This window comes from Leptodactylus fuscus, chromosome 5 (genome assembly GCF_031893055.1).
Source record: "Leptodactylus fuscus isolate aLepFus1 chromosome 5, aLepFus1.hap2, whole genome shotgun sequence".
Taxonomy (NCBI): domain Eukaryota; kingdom Metazoa; phylum Chordata; class Amphibia; order Anura; family Leptodactylidae; genus Leptodactylus; species Leptodactylus fuscus.
In genome coordinates this window covers 50,213,335-50,234,574 of record NC_134269.1, presented here as the reverse complement: position 1 = coordinate 50,234,574, position 21,240 = coordinate 50,213,335, and the positions used below count along the sequence as shown (strand labels likewise).

Genomic DNA, 21,240 nt, shown 5'->3' with positions numbered 1-21,240 from the left:
CATTTATCGCTAGGTTCACACCTGCGTTCAGCTGTCCGTTCTGTGGTTTCCGTATTCTGCATGCAAGAAGACGGAAACCTGTCAGACCGGGTGCGGCGGTGAGCGTTTTATGCTCTCCGCCATAAAACCGTTTTTTTAAATCCTGACACAGAGTACTGCATGTCCAACTCTGTGTCCGGATTATAAAACCCGGTTTCGCGGCGGAGAGCATAAAACGCTCACGGCCGTACAGCTTTCTCACCCATTCAAATGAATGGGTATGACAGAGTCCTGCAGGTTTCCGTCTCCTGCCTCTGTTTTGTGCAGGAAACGGAAACCTGCAGAGCGGAGACCGGGCACAGATGTGAACGAGCCCTATTTTAACAGCCATCATGTGGACATTCAAAAACAAAACCCATAAAAGTCTATGGGACAATCTGCATGCTCTATTATATTAATTTTTTTATTTATTTTTTACAGTGACCGTGAAAATGGAAATTTATTTATTTAATTTAATTTTTTTGTTTGTTTGTGACGGCCCCAGAGACTGCATAGAAGTTAGTTGGGAAGATTTGCCATCACCTGCAGTTTTTACACCAGTCTTGATGATCTCTATTCTGGTGGACAAAGCTTTGTTGTATTGAAATCTATGTTGGCTCCTTACTGGTTTACATTTCTGGAATAATTTACACCAAAAAACACGTAACTGAGGATAAATGTTATGGGGCTGCTAGCCCCAGCTTGTCTTTGCCATACCTACTTTTCAAGGAAGTGGCGAGGCGGCTAGAGATGAGCTAACACTTTTCGGATCAGCCGATCAGAACAGCACGCACCCATAGAAATGAATGGAAGCACCTGTGACGCCGGCCGCCGGCAAAGTCAGCGTCACAGGTGCTTCCATTCATTTCTATGGGAGTGTGCTGTTCTGATCGGCTGATCCGAACAGTGTTTGCTCATCTCTAGAGGCGGCCTAAAAACTTAAATTGCGACAATTATTGTATTGTAAAGTCACATCACCCAAATAATAAATGTGAACCTATGGGTCTGTTATTGGCCGTCACACAGATGGCAGTCTATTCTGATCGCTGTTAAAACGGAACAACACATTTTTTTCATGATCATTTGGCATGTGAAAAATGTAACAGTTGTGTGAATAAGGCCTAAGTCTGTTTCGCGAAAAGCTTTGTCTCAACATTGCGGTTCCTACTATATGGGTTATATTCATAGCAGATTTGCACAAGACATGAACTGAATGGGACGTGCTGAAATACATGTACTTGTTGCAGAAACCACCCCATTCAGATGAGTGAACTGATTTTCAGTTGCAGAAACAAATCTGAGTGTGAATATAACCGGGATGTTACTTTATCAGAAGTAGTTTCTCGGCCTATGTTCCTTGGCCATGTTACAGTGGTCTAATTAGTAATAATAAGAAGAAATGGAAATAATAAGAATAATCCAGGCATAGAATATGATGGGAGACTTCCAGGGAAACGGGCAGTGGTCTCCACCTTTTGGTAGTGACTGGTAGGTATATCCCTGAGCAGAACCTGTCAGAGTTTGCAAGTTCAGTCTTTGGCTGTAAGTTCCTTGAATTTCAGGTCAGTAAAGAAATAAATAGAGGCCAAAGAGGAAGCAGGAGCTCTTCCACCTTCTCTGTGAGGCAGCGTCTGGTGGTAATATTCAAGTTACCATCTCGTCTTCAGCCCTGTGCAAGTCGGCCTGTCTGAGATCATTGCAGCTGTCCATTTCAGTCCTCAGAGTTGCAGCCAGCTTCTCCCCCTGGCCCCCTTGGGTTGGTGTATATATATGTATTGGCACAGGCAGTGGGCCAAGAGTTCCAGTTTGCTGTTGCAACCTCACTCCAAAACTTTATCTTCTTCCTCTCTCTCATGGTGGCTACGTTTAAAGAATCCCAACTGGACAGGAAAAGATAAGCAGGTTATATGTGAGCAATCTTATATAGACTTGTGACTACATAAAAACACCTATTGTACAGTGTTGTGTCCCACAGCCAAAGCTTTGTTGTACCCATCTGCTAAAATGGTGTTCCTTAACCAGTAGCTGGGGAGTTACATAGGCCACCTGCATGTGGGGCCCAAGCTCTTGGCACCAGCAGATACTATTGTGCGCTGATGACACTAGGCATGTATAATGTATCTAGAACTTGACCCGGGGGAGATTGGGATTGGGCAGCGGTGGCAGCAGCTTCTGACTATAATGATCCGAGGGCCAGGAGAGGCTATGGGCCTACTTGGTGACATCTTAGACATGGCTTGCGTCCTTATGTGTCTTGATGGAGGCCCAGCTCAAGTGACGTCTCTTCCATTATGGAAGATGGCCAACATCAGTGTGGAGTGGGCTGGAGCCCAGGAGAGGTGAGTAATGTTGTTTTTATGTTTGTATCCTCCCCTGGGTCTCGAACAATTATTATACTCTGGGGTCTTTTTAAACCCCAGAGTACAATAATTGTTCATGATTTGTCCACAAAAGGGCATAATACTGTGTGCAGGGACAACTATGGGGCATAATAGTGCATGCAGGAATGCTGGTCAGGGGAGTGCTTGGTCGGTTGGGGTCTTCAGGGTGGGGGATGTCAAAAGTTTGGGGCCCCACCATTCCCAGTTACGCCACTGAATAGTGCTAATACGTTTGCAGGTCTCTTGTGTACCCTGCCTTATATCTGGTATCTTGTGGGCACAGGATATTAAACTGTAACTGCATGTAAGTTCTCCCTGTGTTTGTGTGTGTTTCCTCCCACCCTCCAAAGACATACTGTTTGGGAGATGTAGATTGTGAGTCCTACATGGGGTAGGGACTGACTGTCCGTGAAGAGCTGCAGAATATGATGGGGCTATACAAGTAAGGGCAGGTTCACATCTAGGCCCAGAGTCTCCGCTTTCAGGTTTCCATTTCCTGCACAAAACTGGGCAGGAGACGGAAACCTGCAGCCATTTTTCAAACCCATTCATTTGAATGGGTTTGAAAAGTGTCCGGCTGTGAGCGTTTTATGCTCTGTGCAGCGAAACCGTTTTGGTTTTTTTAACCAGACACAAAGTCGGACGTGCAGTACTCTGTGTCCTGTTTACAAAGAACGGTTTTGTCGTGGAGAGCATAAAACATTCACCGGCTCTCATGGCCAGACACTGACAGGTTTCTGTCTTCTGCCGGCAGAAGACGGAAACATAATATGGAGACCCGAACGCTGGTGTGAACTCAGCATTAGCTAAAGGAATGATTTTAAAAATTTTTAATAATTTTTCCTTCAGTACAAAGAAGCCTATCTATGCCTGTTTTTATAATGATGCTACGGTATATGTATACATCCTATATATCGATCTCTTGCATTAATACCCAGTTGAGTAAGTGTTGATATAAAATAGCTCTAGCAGTGTATCACTAGGCTGATGGGTGCACAATAAGCAGCGAAGCACTACATATTACACTGTGATCCATATGTCCATTAAGATAAAGGTAAAGCCTGTAACATATCGTACAGGGTAACAGGATGGCTTCAACCCAATGCCTTCTTACCTTCCACAGGGCCAGGACTAAGAGCGCCAGCAGCAGGAGCCCACCTATTGTACTGCTGATTATAACCCAGATTGGGACCTCCCACTCCTCCTGCTTTGAGATTTCAAATATAATCTATTAAATAAAAAAAGCATTTTTTTTTCTGGTTAGGCAAATTACATAACAACCACATTTTTAAATAGTGCACAGTAAAAAAAAAAAAAAAAAAAAACGAAAAAAAACCGCACACAACAGTTATTTATTTTTATTTTTTTGTCCAGTAGGAGGCAATATAATCCTGGATTTCTTGTGTTTCTAGTAGGCCTGCCTGTCTGATTTTTCTGATTTTTTTTTTTTTTTTTTCCTGCACACCTGGTCCAAAAATCACACAATTTTGTTTGTTTTCTTTTGTTTTGATGAATTGTAAGGCCATAATAAAATGATAGAGATACTAATACTAAACAGTAAAATGGCAATAACCAGGTCATAGATTGTAAGCCCTCGCGGGCAGGGCCCTCTACCCCATTGTGCCAGTCGGTCACTGTTAGTATTTGATCTACCTGTATATTCTGTGTATTGTATGTAACCCCAAAATGTAAAGCACCATGGAATTAATGGTGCTATATAAATAATAATAATAATAATAATAATATAATATATTCACATCTGTCACAAAGTCCCATTAGGAACCTCCATTGCAAATTCTGGTCAAAAAAGTCCTTGCAATTAGGTCTCTTTCCATTATAATATATAGCTCATGAATCCAATTATCATCAATGGGGTGGATAAGGATCTGTTTGTGCCATAAGATGGATCCAACCCCATGACAATTTCTATTTCTATCTACAGCCTTACTACCACATTAATCTGTACAAGCTCCTGCAGCTTCCAAATATGTCAGCCTTGTAATATCTACTATGGACCCTATTGGGAAAATATGTAGAAATATGAGTTTTTACCTGGCGGCTCGGCTCATCCTCTCGAAAAATAAAAGGACTGTGGAATTTTCGTTGTAATGCAGCAAAACTAACCAGACTGATATAGCGGAAATTCATCTGCAAAAGAAGAGTTAATAACATTCAGAAAGGAAATCTTAATTCCTATAGTCATTTATGGTGAAGCCTCTCTGGGAAGACCATCCCCCTTGGAAGACCATTTCTTAATGTCATTTTGGGTGGTCGCATTTAAGAGGGTTCACTGTATACATATATTTGTACATGTATGCATCATGTAGGTTATATTGCCATCTCCCCTGTTTCTCGAGAAGCCCTTCTTACCACTTGGAAAGATCTTCTCCAGAGATATCCATGTAGAGTAAGCGTGCCCTCCTGATTGGAAGCAAGACTCATAGTGCACTCAATGGACACCACATCCGAGTTACTGTGATTCTGAAAGAGACACGCGGATCGGTCATCTCTGCTAATTGTTACATCCTATATTCTAAGTAGGCCATAATAAAATTCCATTGTGTAATAAAAATATTTTTTTTATTGATGTAAATTACTATTTATAAATGTTGGGACTTTTTCACATTTAAGGAAACATTAAAAAAAAATAACAAGAAATTTTTAATATTTCCAACTTTTGTCCACCAGAGGGAGCATCATCTGTATAATGTGTCAGTGCACACAGCACACAGGCTGTAGAAGAATTAGGACAGAAGCTGACCCTATGGCTAAGGCTACACAGCGACTTTGGTCAGGACTCATATAGGCCACAGCCCATTGGTGAGTTAGGACAGTAGCTGACCCTATGACTAGGGCTACATGGCCTTACAAGACGACTTTGGCAACAACTCCTGTTGCATGGCCAAATATTGATGGGTCACCCTTTGTGACTCTTTCAGTGCTGATATTGAATTTCAATTGCAACTACTAGGGTGACTTCTAGTAGCAAAAAAACCTACTCCATTCTAGTATCTACCATTGAAACTACAGAGATGATGTTCCCTCTAGATCAGGGGTCAGCAACCTTTGGATCTCCAGCTGTTGTAAAACTACAACTCCCAGCATGCTCCATTCACTTCCATGGGAGTTCCAAGAACAGCAGAGCCAGTATGCATGCTGGGAGTTGTAGTTTTGCAACAGCTGGAGAGCCGTACGCTCCCTACCCCTGCTCTAGATGTACTGGTTTTTGGGGTTTTTTTTTTGCATGTCCCACTATATAGGAAAGCACATGCTAATAAAATAAAAATATATATATATTCTTAAGTCTTCTGTAAAATAATTGGTGGTGTTTGGGTACATTAAGTGAATGTGCCAGGAGCTTTCCTGTAATGTGTGAATGTTCACCAAAAACAAAGTGTGAACACAACCTAACTGCTGTAGACATTACCAGCTGTGGTACATGAGTAAGATCTTCTTCAGAAGGTTTCCTTCGGTAATCTGTGCTATTACCCCAGATATTGCAGCTTTCATTTCCCTATAGGAAATAACACAGTTGTATATAATTTACGGACATTTGTATGTGATGTCTCATTAATCGTTTTATACTAAGAAGCATTGCCATACCTGGTCATTGACTAACTCTTGTAAAAGAAGCAAACGGTTTCCGCCACGAGTTGCGACTGGGACAGTAATCCTAATGGTGATATCCTCCGGAAAGAATCCCAAATTTTGGATCTATAATACAACGCATCCATGTTTAGAATTTCAACCGTTTAGATGGGAATAGATTCTTAACGGGAATGTTTCACCACCTCCACAAACACCAGTTCTTAGCACCAATTCATAAGTTCTGCGCCACTGATTCCAGCACAGTTGGATTTTTTGCTCCAGCTCCACCATTCCCGAGTAACCAGTGCTGTTGGTTTTGGTGCCAGACATGCTTCTTAAGGCTAAGGCCCCATGGGCTGTATCCGCAGCACTAAAGCGCTGCAGGAAGAACCGCTACGTTAACGCATTGCGGTTCTTTCCACAGCGTTTTTAAGAGAAAGTTCACAGAGTTTTCCTCTGCGGACTTTCTCTTAACGTTATATCTACGGGACCGTAGCGCTTTAGTGTCAGAAGGGCGTTTCTGACACTTAGCCAGGGACGCCCTTCTGCCCAGCAGCGCCTATCGCGCTGTAGAGTATGAGTGGGGAGCAACGCCCCCTCCCTCTGCTCACACAGCTTGTCCATAGACGAGTATTATCAGGAGGGGAAGGGGGAGTTACTCCCCGCTCCACAGTACAGCGCGATAGGCTCCGCGAGGCAGAAGGGCGTCCCTGGCTAAGTGTCAGAAACGCCCTTCTGACTGTAAAGCGCTACGGTACCGGGACCGATAGTGCTTTACACAGATCGGGAAAGCCGACAGTGCGCTGAATTCAGCGCACTGTCAGCTTTCCAGCAGTATATAGAACTGCCTGTGCCCGATCTGATGAAAGGTCCTCTTTAAATAGGCCAGGGGAGGTGAGAGGCAAAAGGGGGCAAGATTCAGAGCCCCAATCAGAGGCAGCCAGTGTCAGCACTCAGAATCACACCCCTTGTCTGCTCTTGCCCGACACTTCCCATTTGACAATACAGAGCCCAAATTACATATAAGGCACCAAAACTAACAGCATATATTGCTCAAGACTGGCGGGGACAAGAGAACATGTACAACAGTCCTGGAACCAGTAGAGCAGCATTTATTAAATGAGGCAATGAGCTGGACTTGGTGGAGGTGGTGAAAGGTTCATCATGATCCAGGGTTTTTATACTGACTGCCAGATTGGAGCCAGGAAGAATTTTTTTCCCCTGAAATGGGGCAATTGGCATGAGCCTCATGGGTTTTTGGTTTTTGTTTGCTTCTTCTGGATCAACACTGTAGGGATTGTAGGGTTATTGGTTGGACTTGATTTCTGTATTCATAATCGTGCTGCTTGTCAACAAGCTTGCTGATGCTAGCTTGACACTAGGATTCGGGTTTTCGTTCTTTGGGTCCGTATGGGGACTCAAAAGACGGAGATCTTGTCTGTTTAAAAAGCAGTAACAAGTGGAAATCCACGGACCTTATAGACTAAAAGTCTGCACGGTTATAGCTTTTTCTCTGACAGTTTCAGTATAAAACCAGTGGAGAAAAAAAGTTCTCCTTGTAGGACTTTTCTCTGCTGACTCTAGGTAAATTCCTTGGGTCATACCACTCGCACCTCTACTGATCGAAACTTCCGACATGAATTGTGATATGTTACAAATTTTTGAACATAATTAGAACCCTTTAGGATACATGCACACCAAGTTTTTTTTTCACTTGGGAATTTTTGCATTCTTAAAAAAAGTAAACCTTAAAAAAAATGATAGTCTTCCTGTTTAGTGTTTCTATGCGCACATAATTTTTCAGAATTCTGTAACTAGAAGTTTATTGGAAAATTCTGTATTCTGGAAAGAAAAAAAAAAGCCAGGGAATTAGAAAAAAACCCACCAAGACTAAAATGCAATGTGTTTTGTCATAAATTACCATTGAATAACTTGTAACATCTGCACATCCGCATTTTTTTTCCCACAAAAAAAAAAAAAAACTAAAAAAAGTTGAGATTTATCAGTCCTGCTATGCCAGGTTGCTGATATAGTGGCATACAATTGGCGCAAGGCCCTTTCTTTTTTAAATGTAGATGTGAGCTCCATATAGGGATCACAATGTACTTTTTAAAAAAAAAAAAAAATCCTATCAGTATGTCTTTGTAGAATGGGAGGAAATCCACGCAAACACAGGGAGAACATACAAACTCCCTGCAGATGTTGTTCCTGGTGGAACAAGGACTCCAGCGCTACAAGGCTGCAGTGCTAACCACTGAGCCACCGTGTTGCCCCAATGCAAGGCCCTTTCTTGTGCCAAACTTATGCCAAAACCCCCACTGCACACTTCGCTCACAACAAGGCAGGCCAGGGCATGAGTTATAGTTGAAATATACGCCAGTTCCTAACGTCTAACTGAGGCTCCGGCATCTTCATAAGTCTCTCGTTCCCTGCCCCAATTGGGCTTTTATTAAGACTGGTATATGTTATGCCCATCTTAATAAATCTCCTATTGTGCAACCAAGTTCGAAGCAAGAAGAGTGCATAATGGGCCCAGAAAACTACAGTTACAAGTAGCTCTTTTTATTACAGTCACTTGCCTTAAAGGTGCAGTTGAATGGAGGTCCAATTGCGTTGTATCTGTCAGCTGAGCCTCGAGAGGTGACCTCATACTGGTCCAGGCTGGAATATCTGTGATAAGAAATATAGCTGTCACATCTCTGTAATAGTAACTATACAACAGGTCTAAATGGAAGCACCGAAGCTAGTAAAGAGTCACCGATGGGATTGCTTCCATCTTTCTGTTTCCTTACTAGATTTGATCATAAACATGTGTCAAATAAAAAGCTTAATCTCTCACATTGGTTTTAACAAATGGGATTCTGTATCAACTGACTGCACAAGAAGCTCTTTAGCGCCCACACATGTCTTGGTGCGAAATGTGTGCAGGCAATAAATGTGACTGTCAATGTGACATCCAAATCCAGACACCTCACAGAGTGCTCCATCTGGCTGCCGATTAAAGAGGCTATCATTTCTGCACAGTTCACATTCCAAGAATATTTGGGGGTCACCCAAAGGTTTCTAAATTTCTATCTCTCTACATAATAACTGGAACCAACATGAGTTATATAAAAGCACCAGGATCGAGTGACACATATTATGGAGCACAGAGCTCTGTGTATGAAGTATTGGCCGCACAAAACGCCAAGGGAGATCGAGCAAAGGGCAAGTGACCTGAAAATGTGGTCAAGTCTGGTCTAATGAAATGTAATGCTTTTAAGGAGGACGTGTCACCCTGTCACCTCTTCTGACAAATCTGTTTTAGTAATACTTGTATCCCTCATGAAATGGCGATTCGAGAGCAGGTTTTCTTATAACTCTGTTGAGCGTTCCTCTGTTATTCTTCTTAGAAATTTCTGAATACCTTGACAACTGGGTGTTACCATTTGGGGTGATAAGAACTTCTTATCACCTAAGTTTTTATCAAAACTGTCTAAGACTTAGGGGGCATTCACACAGAATAAAGTAGCGCTGATTCTGCCACGATAACTTGCAGCAGAATCAGCGCTGATAAAAAGACTCCCATTGAGTTCAATGGGTTCCGTCTTCTGCGTGGAACCCTTTGAAGTCAATGGGAGTCTTTTTTTTTTATCAGCGCTGATTCTGCCGCAAGTTATCGTGTCAGAATTAGCGCCACTTTACTCCGTGTGAATGTCCCCAAAGAGTGTTCTTACTTAGCACAGCATCCAGCTTTACGTTTAAGTTTACTGGAGTTAGAATTTGCCCCTGTATTATTTTTGGTAAGCTCAGAGCCTGAAACTGCGTCTACCCCATTTCTATCTGTCCCTCTCACTTTCCATAGTTTGAGTGGCTGTGTATGTGCTCATAGTGTTCATCTATAAATGTATACTCAGAAAGATGGTTCCCAGTACAAAATGGAGAGAAGATTTTAAGGTGCAGAAATTGCTATAAATATATGAAGGGGTTGCCGGAGTTCATCTACAAGGGTCTACAGGTATAAAAGACATGTACGTTATAAATATGACTGAATAGCAACAATACCTAGTAAACAGGAGGTCGGATTCATACTTCAAGTTAAAGTCCAATAAAACTTCATTATCAAATATTGTACCTTCCAGTTCTTCACTGTCACTATAAGAACAAATAACATAATGTAGAAACTATCACAATCACTAATATCGCTGGCTCTGTAATATGTCTGGAAATAATATAGTAGTGACACATAAAGAAACACAGAAACTCGTATAACATACACATTTACCATTGACCAAATACAATTATACAGATCACAAATATTACTTAGATAGATTATAAATTATAATATACCATGCTGAATATAATATTCTACACTGATTATAATATACCATGCTGATTATAGTATACTATAATGATTATAATTCATCATACAAATTATAATATACAATACAGATTATATCATAGTGATGATAACATACTATATTGATTATGTAGATATACTATATTGATTAATCAGATTATAATATACCTTACGGATTATAAAATACTATCACTAGCGGTAATGTTTTCCCTGAAATGTGTCAGTCCACCTATGTACAAAAGGTTTTAAAAGCTCTAATAAAAGTTCTGTTTTATGACGATGCCAGGTGTGCTGATGTTTTTTTCTTAATACTATGCAGATTATAATTTACTATACTGATTATAATGATTATATTTTAATATATCATGCGGATTATAATGATTATAGTATACTTTACTGACTATAATATACGTTATATGTCCTTGCAGTGTTAAGAATAGAACTAGAGATAAGCGAGTACTATTCGAAATGGCCGGTTCGAATAGCACGCACCCATAAGAATGAATGGAAGCGGCCGGCATGCCGACTTTGCCGGCGGCCGCCCGCTTAACCCTCTGCAAATCAGCTGCGTCCATTCATTCCTATGGGTGTGTGCTATTTGAAACTGGAGTTTTGAATAGTACTCGCTCATCTCTAAATAGAACGTATATAGTCCTAAGGTGGGCTGGAATCAGTTATACAAGTGTTCCCCACACCAGTCTTAATAATTCCCATTGGCCTTGTGCTACTCAGGGACTTTCTTAAGACAATCCAGCCTAATAATAAATGAGGCGCATCCCTGTGCACCGGAATAGAACTGCTGTAATAATGCCAGAAAACTGTTTTACGTGCCCCGGCTCACTCTGCTCTCCACTCATTTTACCAGAAAGTGGCGAGTGAAGTACAGAATGAGAAATCTGATGTATCTTTGGCGCAAGAAAGGACTGTGTGCCAAATTAAAACCCCGCAATGCCAGAAATCTGTCACAAATCTGAGGCAGATTCACACAAGGATTAGTCCAGTTGTTATTCAATGAGACCGTCATAGATGGGTTAATAAATTCCCCCAGCATCTTCCTTCTGCATATAACTGATGGTAAAGAATAGAGACATCACATAACTTACCTGCTTGCCACAAGATGTATTTGCAGAGATGGAAGAAAAACATATTTACTGAATTCAAAGTCAAGCCGGAACGCCACCTAGAAGAAATGTATACACTGGGATCAGTAAGACATATTGGCAGCCCGCCTGACAAATTCCTTACACCTCCTGAGTTAGAACTAGTGAAAGTTCCTTGTTTTATTTCCCCAGTTGAGCGTAAAGCTTTTTGGAAGAGATTAGTGCAGCCCTTTAACTTAGCCGCTGCATGAGGAGAGTTCAAAGCATACTAAGCAGGGGAGGGGGCAGAATTCTTCTCAGTGCTACTTGTCTCAGAGGACTCATATTCTTCAGTGAATATAATTTTCTCTGTTCTAAGAAGTCATCTCTTGATAACCATAAAATTAAAGCCAAACAAGGGTCCAACTAAGGACAGGGACGGAATTGCAGCAGTCACTACAGGGTAACTGCAGTATTACAAGTCCTCTATTTAAATGATTGGACTCCCATGTAATATAGGGGCAGTCTGAGGCCAGAGATTGGGAGCTGCTCTTGTGTCTTACTAAGTGAGTCTCCAGGGGACAAACCACCTCTGTGATGTCCAAATACCCAAATGGCAAGGAAGTAGTCTCCTTACCCATAATAAAAGTATATCCTATGAATTTTTTACAGGTAGACAATGAACTAGAAATACTACATTCAAAGGTCCATATACAGTCCTATGAAAAAGTTTGGGCACCCCTATTAATCTTAATCATTTTTAGTTCTAAATATTTTGGTATTTGCAACAGCCATTTCAGTTTGATATATCTAATAACTGATGGACACAGTAATATTTCAGGATTGAAATGAGGTTTATTGTACTAACAGAAAATGTGCAATATGCATTAAACCAAAATTTGACCGGTGCAAAAGTATGGGCACCTCAACAGAAAAGTGACATTAATATTTAGTACATCCTCCTTTTGCAAAGATAACAGCCTCTAGTCGCTTCCTGTAGCTTTTAATCAGTTCCTGGATCCTGGATAAAGGTATTTTGGACAAACAATTCAAGTTCAGTTAAGTTAGATGGTCGCCGAGCATGGACAGCCCGCTTCAAATCATCCCACAGATGTTCAATGATATTCAGGTCTGGGGACTGGGATGGCCATTCCAGAACATTGTAATTGTTCCTCTGCATGAATGCCTGAGGATTTGGAGCGGTGTTTTGGATCATTGTCTTGCTGAAATATCCATCCCCGGCGTAACTTCAACTTCGTCACTGATTCTTGAACATTATTCTCAAGAATCTGCTGATACTGAGTGGAATCCATGCGACTCTCAACTTTAACAAGATTCCCGATGCCGGCATTGGCCACACAGCCCCAAAGCATGATGGAACCTCCACCAAATTTTACAGTGGGTAGCAAGTGTTTTTCTTGGAATGCTGTTTCTTTTTGGACGCCATGCATAACGCCTTTTTTTATAACCAAACAACTCAATTTTTGTTTCCAAAATGAAGCTGCCTTGTCCAAATGTGCTTTTTCATACCTCAGGCAACTCTATTTGTGGCGTACGTGCAGAAACGGCTTCTTTCTCATCACTCTCCCATACAGCTTCTCCTTGTGCAAAGTGCGCTGTATAGTTGACCGATGCACAGTGACACCATCTGCAGCAAGATGATGCTGCAGCTCTTTGGAGGTGGTCTGTGGATTGTCCTTGACTCTTCTCACCATTCTTCTTCTCTGCCTTTCTGATATTTTTCTTGGCCTGCCACTTCTGGGCTTAACAAGAACTGTCCCTGTGGTCTTCCATTTCCTTACTATGTTCCTCACAGTGGAAACTGACAGGTTAAATCTCTGAGACAACTTTTTGTATCCTTCCCCTGAACAACTATGTTGAACAATCTTTGTTTTCAGATCATTTGAGAGCGGGCTGTCCATGTTCGGCGACCATCAAACTTAACTGAACTTGAATTGTTTTGTAGAAAGAAATGGTCCAAAATACCTTCATCCAGGATCCAGGAACTGATTAAAAGCTACAGGAAGCGACTAGAGGCAAAACGATTATCTACTAAATATTAATGTCACTTTTCTGTTGAGGTGCCCATATTTTTGCACCGGTCAAATTTTGGTTTAATGCATATTGCGCATTTTCTGTTAGTACAATAAACCTCATTTCAATCCTGAAATATTACTGTGTCCATCAGTTATTAGATATATCAAACTGAAATGGCTGTTGCAAACACCAAAATATTTAGAACTAAAAATGATTAAGATTAATAGGGGTGCCCAAACTTTTTCATAGGACTGTATCTATACCACATCTTCCAACAACATAAATCCCTGGTAAGGTTAGAAAGGTGAAATGTTGTCTTGAGATACTACATGTATGACATAAGCAGCTCTAATATGGAGCTCAGCTGCACTCCGCTCAGAATAGTGGGAGCAGCACACCACGTACATCCATCTGTACAACCATGGTTATATCTTCAAAAGCAGCTACTACTCTGTCATTTCTACAAACCTCCCATAATCTGAGTGTATAAAAGTAACACTGAACTGACCATTTCGCTGGACCACCCAAAACCACAACCCCGCCAGCTGCACTCGAGTTTGTACGGGTAAATGACCATCGTCAGTCAGATATGTGTATGTTAATGGGAATATGTTACCAGAAAATGACCTATTTTTTTTTTAAAACAAGTCTTTAAGTTAAACATGTTTTTTCTGAATGAAAAAAAAATCCTAAATCTTGCAATGTTCACTCCGGTCACTAAGCCCAATACTAGATTGACACTTGCAATTCTTTAAGGATCTCCTTTGCAGCACTAACCTCATTTACATCACAGACAGGGTCTCTATTCAAGATAACATTACGTAAAAACAATAATTTCTAGTCTAGAACATATTAATCTAGATCTAGAGAACGTTCATTCCAAATCACAGCAATGGTTTACCTACCTTGGCCTTGGCTCTGAAAAATGGGAAACTAACATTGCAGATCTTGCTGTGAGGTATATGTTCATTATTTTTACATTCAATCTTAATGTCTGTTTCTTCCTGTGGGGTAAACATAGGAAAGAAAATCTATAGTCTGAATCACAGACAATAAACAGTTATGTTCATGGTAGTGCGGGGCTTGTACATTGTCAGCCTCATAGTGGATGATACCCTGTGAGGTACCATCTGTGGCCACTATTTCCCCATCAGACATATGGTCATACATAATATACGTAACCACCCCAGTGTCTAGTTATCAGCACCGTAAATCCAGTCATACAGTATGATATTCAATTGTTGCAAAATATTGGCCACATAACATTTCATAAAAGTGCAAATATAAAAGTGCCGCCACACCATAAACTGCAAATATTAGGATACTGCACAGTGCACACAATGCAAATACCACCTTATAGAGCATGAAAAAGGTTCCATGAAAAAGTAATCAAGTATAAGTGCTGTAAAATACCTGAAATAAAATGAAAATACAGATTGTTGGTGCACACTCCAGGGCCATTTTCCCATAGAGACCATTGCAAGCTGGAGCATGCGCAGTAGCGCGCCGGAGTGAGCGCTACTGCACGCGTGCGTGATTTTAATAGCTGTTAATAGAAACCGACGTGAATAAGCAAGAGGGGGGCCTGGAGGCAGCGGTGGGCGTGCAGAAGTTATGATGCTAAGGGGTGCACGACACGTCCACCGTGCACGATCCAGCTAATTTTCATATCGATTACCAAGGTAATTTAAAAAAACGGGGGGGGGGGGGGTCTTTTTACAAATTAATAGCAGCACCTGAATAGCCTTCTTAAAGGCTAATCAGGCATATCTTTTAGCTCATAACCTGTAAATCTGCAGATAGAACCCCTTTAAGGCTATGCGCACACATATTGAACTTCTGTAGGGGAAATCTGATATCTATTTTAATCCAAAATGAATGTCACAAATCTCAGGCAGATTCACACAAGGATTAGTCCAGTTGTTATTCAATGAGACTAATCCTGTACATTTTCATTAAAAAAAATAGCATTTTACTTATTTTCATGGATTATTTTTTTCATTGCCGTTCTAAATAGAAGCTCAGCCCCATTTCAGTAAACTGGACTGAGCTGCATTACCAAGCACAGTCACTATACAATGTCACTAAAATCTTTTGGGCCCCAGTATAATCTTTTGTCCGGGGCCCCCTACCTCATCCCTACAGTAAATTCTTGATAATGATGGTTACGGGTGCTAAGCAGTTTAATCCACCTTAGTGTGGTTAGGGTAACCTGTGGGTCTCCTTGGCTTATGGGCCAGATGGAAGCTGCAATCTCAATACTGATGCCAGTGCTTATGGGCCCCCTAAGGCTCCTGGGCCCTGGTGCGACTGCACCCTCTGCACCCCCTCAAGTTACACCTCTGAACAGTTCTATGATCGGTATTGAATGAAGAGGCCACAAAGGTTAAGTGCCATGGTCTCTTTAGACAGCTGATCTGTGGGGTGCCAGGTGTTTGACTTCTACTGATCTGACATTGATGATCTATTCTAAGGACAGGTCATCAAAATGAAACTCCTGTAAAATTCCTCTAATGTGCACTGTACTTATAAGCCTTCAGCCTTGTTCCAATAAATTTTAGGGCCAGTTGAGTATTGTGTGACATTGTGTCCAAAACCTGAGAGACTGTATAAAATGTTGGCTGGTGTTCACAGAGAAGTTCACGATTGTTCACCTTGGTAATCAGACTGGCAAACTGAAGGTTCCTAGAGTAGGAGATGTTGAGTACGGTGCTGTATGCATTCTCCCCTCTGTTTTCTAAGGTGACTTCCAGGGCCACTCGCCTCCTGTTTCCTTCAATGATGAAGACAGAGTTGTCGAAAGACTGAGTAAAACTGGCGCAGTCTGAGGCCGATCTTCTGAGCGAGCGCTGGCAGAACTCCCTGAATATAAGAAATAAAATATATCAGAAATACAGCCAGCCTTGATAGAATAGTATCAGGACCACTCATCGAGATTAGAAGGACTTTGCCTATAGCTTAGCATTAGCATCATTCCAAGATGTGCTTGATTTCATTACTGTGCCGCACAGTCTGCTCTCCGTTAATTTCTTAATGCTTAGATTCCAAATTCCAGGGGAACAGCATGTGCCCTATTCACAATTTTCCAGGCTCTTAATATTTGGAAAATACCATTCTTGGAAGAGAACAGGCCGCCTGAGTTACAACGTTATTTCATGATGAGTGATAGAAGAAACCTAAACTAACATTTGGTCAGATTAAGGAAAATGTAATTACTTGTAATATGGACTGTCTACTATCAGGTATGTGCCCATAAACATGGTTGGCATATCATGAAACTGGCTGGAGTCTATGGACCCTAAACAAGTCCTATAGTCAATAAATAAATGTTCAAAAGAAGACACATGATATACAAGGAACAGGTCTCCAACTAGCCCTTGCCGTAACTCCCTGGAGTAAGACATCCCAAATTTATTAATAGGTATGAGAATCTTGATATATTCTTGGCACTTTTTGACAGTTCATGCCCCAAAAAGTAAATCTACACTAGCTTTGAGCTAGCATACATTTGCACTATAATTGACACCAGTTTCTGGCCTAAGTAATAGTAAATTTGATAAACTGCAGCTGGCCCTACTCCTCCCATCAGGTTAGGGGCGCCAATGTTCCTTCTGCCACATAAAATATACAGTATTCTAAATATCACAAGGTAGGTAGGGGCCCCATATTTATGCAAATATAGCTTGTGAATAGTAGGCTCTATACAAATAGCATAATACATTCCTACTAGAACCTTTCCTAAATGGGAACACCTTGTGCCATAATGGTGGCCCTTTATAGTCACTGCTATGCAGCCCCCTCTCTGATCAAGTGTATATGTACAATATAATCAGTTACCCCTCCAGATTATAATAAGATAGCATTGAGAGTGAAGGGTTTCATATAGACACACTTGTGCATTTAGATTATGGGCCCTTTAATTACCTACCAATTGTGAAACCTGTTGCGAAATAACGTGAGGACTCCAGATCCAGACAGAGGTGTCATGTAACAGTATACTTGAAATAGTCAATGGTGCACTACTGTGTCTTTGTGTTAGCGTGCAGAAGAATTGATGGAAACATTTACATTACAGAAACATGTGTTCTTAATAAATCCCCTCCTTATGTGAATAAGTGAAATAGTCTGAATTAGTTCATCCAGTAAAGGAAAGAGAGGGGAAGAAAAAAAATATAAAAAAAAATATATATACAGTCCTATGAAAAAGTTTGGGCACTCCTATTAATCTTAATCATTTTTAGTTCTAAATATTTTGGTGTTTGCAGCAGCCATTTCAGTTTGATATATCTAATAACTGATGGACACAGTAATATTTCAGGATTGAAATGAGGTTTATTGTACTAACAGAAAATGTGCAATATGCATTAAACCAAAATTTGACCGGTGCAAAAGTATGGGCACCTCAACAGAAAAGTGACATTAATATTTAGTAGATCCTCCTTTTGCACAGATAACAGCCTCTAGTCGCTTCCTGTAGCTTTTAATCAGTTCCTGGATCCTGGATGAAGGGATTTTGGACCATTCCTCTTTACAAAACAATTCAAGTTCAGTTAAGTTTGATGGTCGCCGAGCATCAAATCATCCCACAGATATTCAATGATATTCAGGTCTGGGGACTGGGATGGCCATTCCAGAACATTGTAATTGTTCCTCTGCATGAATGCCTGAGTCGATTTGGAGCAGTGTTTGGACATTGTATTGCTGAAATATCCATCCCCGGCGTAACTTCAACTTCGTCACTGATTCTTGAACATTATTCTCAGGAATCTGCTGATACTGAGTGGAATCCATGCGACCCTCAACTTTAACAAGATTCCCGGTGCCGGCATTGGCCATAAAGCCCCAAAGCATGATGGAACCTCCACCAAATTTTACAGTGGATAGCAAGTGTTTTTCTTGGAATGCTGTTTTTTTTGGACACCATGCATAACGCCTTTTTGTATGACCAAACAACTCAATCTTTGTTTCATCAGTCCACAGGACCTTCTTCCAAAATGAAGCTGGCTTGTCCAAATGTGCTTTTACATACCTCAGGTGACTCTGTTTGTGGCATGCTTGCAGAAACGGCTTCTTTCTCATCACTCTCCCATACAGCTTCTCCTTGTGCAAAGTGCGCTGTATAGTTGACCGATGCACAGTGACACCATCTGCAGCAAGATGATGCTGCAGCTCTTTGGAGGTGGTCTGTGGATTGTCCTTGACTCTTCTCACCATTCTTCTTCTCTGCCTTTCTGATATTTTTCTTGGCCTGCCACTTCTGGGCTTAACAAGAACTGTCCCTGTGGTCTTCCATTTCCTTACTATGTTCCTCACAGTGGAAACTGACAGGTTAAATCTCTGAGACAACTTTTTGTATCCTTACCCTGAACAACTATGTTGAACAATCTTTGTTTTCAGATCATTTGAGAGCGGGCTGTCCATGCTCGGCGACCATCAGACTTAACTGAACTTGAATTATTTTGTAAAGAGGAATGGTCCAAAATACTTTCATCCAGGATCCAGGAACTGATTAAAAGCTACAGGAAGCGACTAGAGGCTGTTATCTTTGCAAAAGCAGGATCTACTAAATATTAATGTCACTTGTCTGTTGAGGTGCCCATACTTTTGCACTGGTCAAATTTTGGTTTAATGCATATTGCACATTTTCTGTTAGTACAATAAACCTCATTTCAATCCTGAAATATTACTGTGTCCATCAGTTATTAGATATATCAAACTGAAATGACTGCTGCAAACACCAAAATATTTAGAACTAAAAATGATTAAGATTAATAGGAGCGCCCAAACTTTTTCATAGGACTGTATATACTATATATATCAGTATTCAAATAACATACACAAAGCTAAAGCAGTAAGCAACCATTTGTGGTTGGTCCGCTATCATTATTATGGCAGCACCAAAACATCGGAGATCATCAATTCAGATGTCATAAATAGATCCCAAAGTAGTTGAGGCACTTCTGAATGAAGGAGCTATGGCTGATCAAAAGTGTCTATGAGGCATCTTAAAGTGTATCTCCATTTGTAAACAACTATTCATAAATGACTTGTATAGGTGAATATAAGAATCTTTGTAATATATCTTATTAAGGAGATCTGTTTCCTTTGCCACTTATTAGGTTGCTCTCCTTCTCCTTACCTCCTTATCAGCCTGTTTGTTTACATAGAATCCATAGCCTTATATTGCTTACATACAGAGTTCTATGGCGATAAAAGGAGGATGAGGAGGATGTTAGCTGTTTTTTTGCCTCTTATCTCTTATTCAGAGAGCGCCTCCTCCATCAGGCTGGGTTCACACCTGTGCCTGGCCTCCACCTGAGGATTCTGTTCCTCATTCTGCTTTAAAGAGGACCTTTCATTGATTTGGACACAGGCAGTTCCATATACTGCTGGAAAGCTGACAGTGCGCTGAATTCAGAGCACTGTCGGCTTTCCCGATCTGTGCCCTGGGTGAAGAGCTATCGGTGCCAGTATCGTAGCTCTTTACAGTCAGAAGGGTGTTTCTGACAGTCTGTCAGGAACATCCTTCTCCATAGCAGCGCCTAACGCGCTGTACAGTGTGAGTGGGGAGGAACGCCCCCTCCCCTCCTGATAATACTCATCTATAGACAAGCACTGTGAGAAGAGGGAGGAGGCGTCCTTCCCCGCTCACACTGTACAGCGGGATAGGCGCTGCTGTGGAGAAGGACGTTCCTGACAGACTGTCAAGAACGCCCTTCTGACTGTAAAGAGCTACGGTACTGGCACCACTAGCTCTTTACCCAGGACACAGAGCGGGAAAGCCGACAGTGCGCTGAACTGCCTGTGCTCAAATCAATGAAAGGTCCTCTTTAAAAATGCAGAGAGAGAAGTCCTGCAAGTAGCGCTTTTCTCATTGCATTTTTCGCCCTTCTTGGACAGAAACCTGACAGACACCCTTATAGTCTATGGGGTCCACTGGTTTCCGAGGCTAGCTACTTTTTTAAGCAGATTAGGTTTCGCTTCAAGGGGGTCCCCAGCAGAACCCCCAAACGGAAACCCAAACATAGGGGTGAACCTAGTGTCACAGAATAGCAGAGTATAGGAGCTGCAGTTTTGTGTGTTTTCCAGTAGCCTCCTTCTACCCTTCTCTGCTCCATAGGCTAATACGTAAAAAGAAACTCATCTTGATAAATGGAGAAGGCAACATAATTGCTAAATATATAAATATATTGCAAAATTTTTATTTTCGCCTATACTATTCATTTCTGAAAAGTTCTTTAGAATTGGAGGTTCACTTTAAGTTATTCTCTAGAGATGAGCGAACACCGTTCGATCGAGTAGCTATTCGATTGAATATCAAGCCGTTCTAGGTATTCGATTCCAATCGAATACCAGGCCGCAAACGCAGTAAAAATTCGTATCCCCTCCCACCTTCCCTGGCGCTTTTTTTGCACCAATAACTGCGCAGGGGAGGTGGGACAGGTCACAGGAACTACGACAACGTAGGAATTGAAAAAAAATTGGATAAACGCATTGGCTGCCGAAAACATGTGACCTCTGATTCATAAGAATAGTGTCGGCCATCTTCGTCTCATTTTCGTTTTGGAGTGATAGGGAGAGCTTGTTCTCAGTGTGAGAAACAGATTGTAGTGTTTTATAGGCAGGAAAAACAGCTCTTTTCAGAGCTACACTGCAGGAACACTATACATACAGTGAAACTGCAAATCATGCAGTAGGGTAGCAGCAGGGGACGTGGGCGAGGACGTGGATATCCAGCTGGGTATCCAGTTCACAGTCCAGGTACTGGAGAGAGGCTGCCAGCACCCAATTCATTCAT

General features: G+C 41.3%; 1 protein-coding gene across 1 annotated transcript in view; it reads right to left on the bottom strand.

Moving 5' to 3' along the window:
- Positions 1–939: 939 nt before the first annotated feature.
- Positions 940–21,240, bottom strand: part of ITGA11 (integrin subunit alpha 11) — a 97,014-nt gene continuing 76,713 nt past the window's right edge. Inside the window, exons 20-30 of the mRNA XM_075273192.1 lie at positions 16,097–16,304; positions 14,348–14,446; positions 11,430–11,506; positions 10,032–10,121; positions 8,567–8,657; positions 6,003–6,113; positions 5,827–5,913; positions 4,770–4,880; positions 4,452–4,547; positions 3,514–3,627; positions 940–1,898 (exon numbers count right to left, since the gene is read on the bottom strand). Of these exons, the coding sequence (XP_075129293.1) occupies positions 1,839–1,898; positions 3,514–3,627; positions 4,452–4,547; positions 4,770–4,880; positions 5,827–5,913; positions 6,003–6,113; positions 8,567–8,657; positions 10,032–10,121; positions 11,430–11,506; positions 14,348–14,446; positions 16,097–16,304 (1,144 nt within the window). The 3' untranslated portion in view covers positions 940–1,838. The remainder of the gene's footprint in view (positions 1,899–3,513; positions 3,628–4,451; positions 4,548–4,769; positions 4,881–5,826; positions 5,914–6,002; positions 6,114–8,566; positions 8,658–10,031; positions 10,122–11,429; positions 11,507–14,347; positions 14,447–16,096; positions 16,305–21,240) is intronic.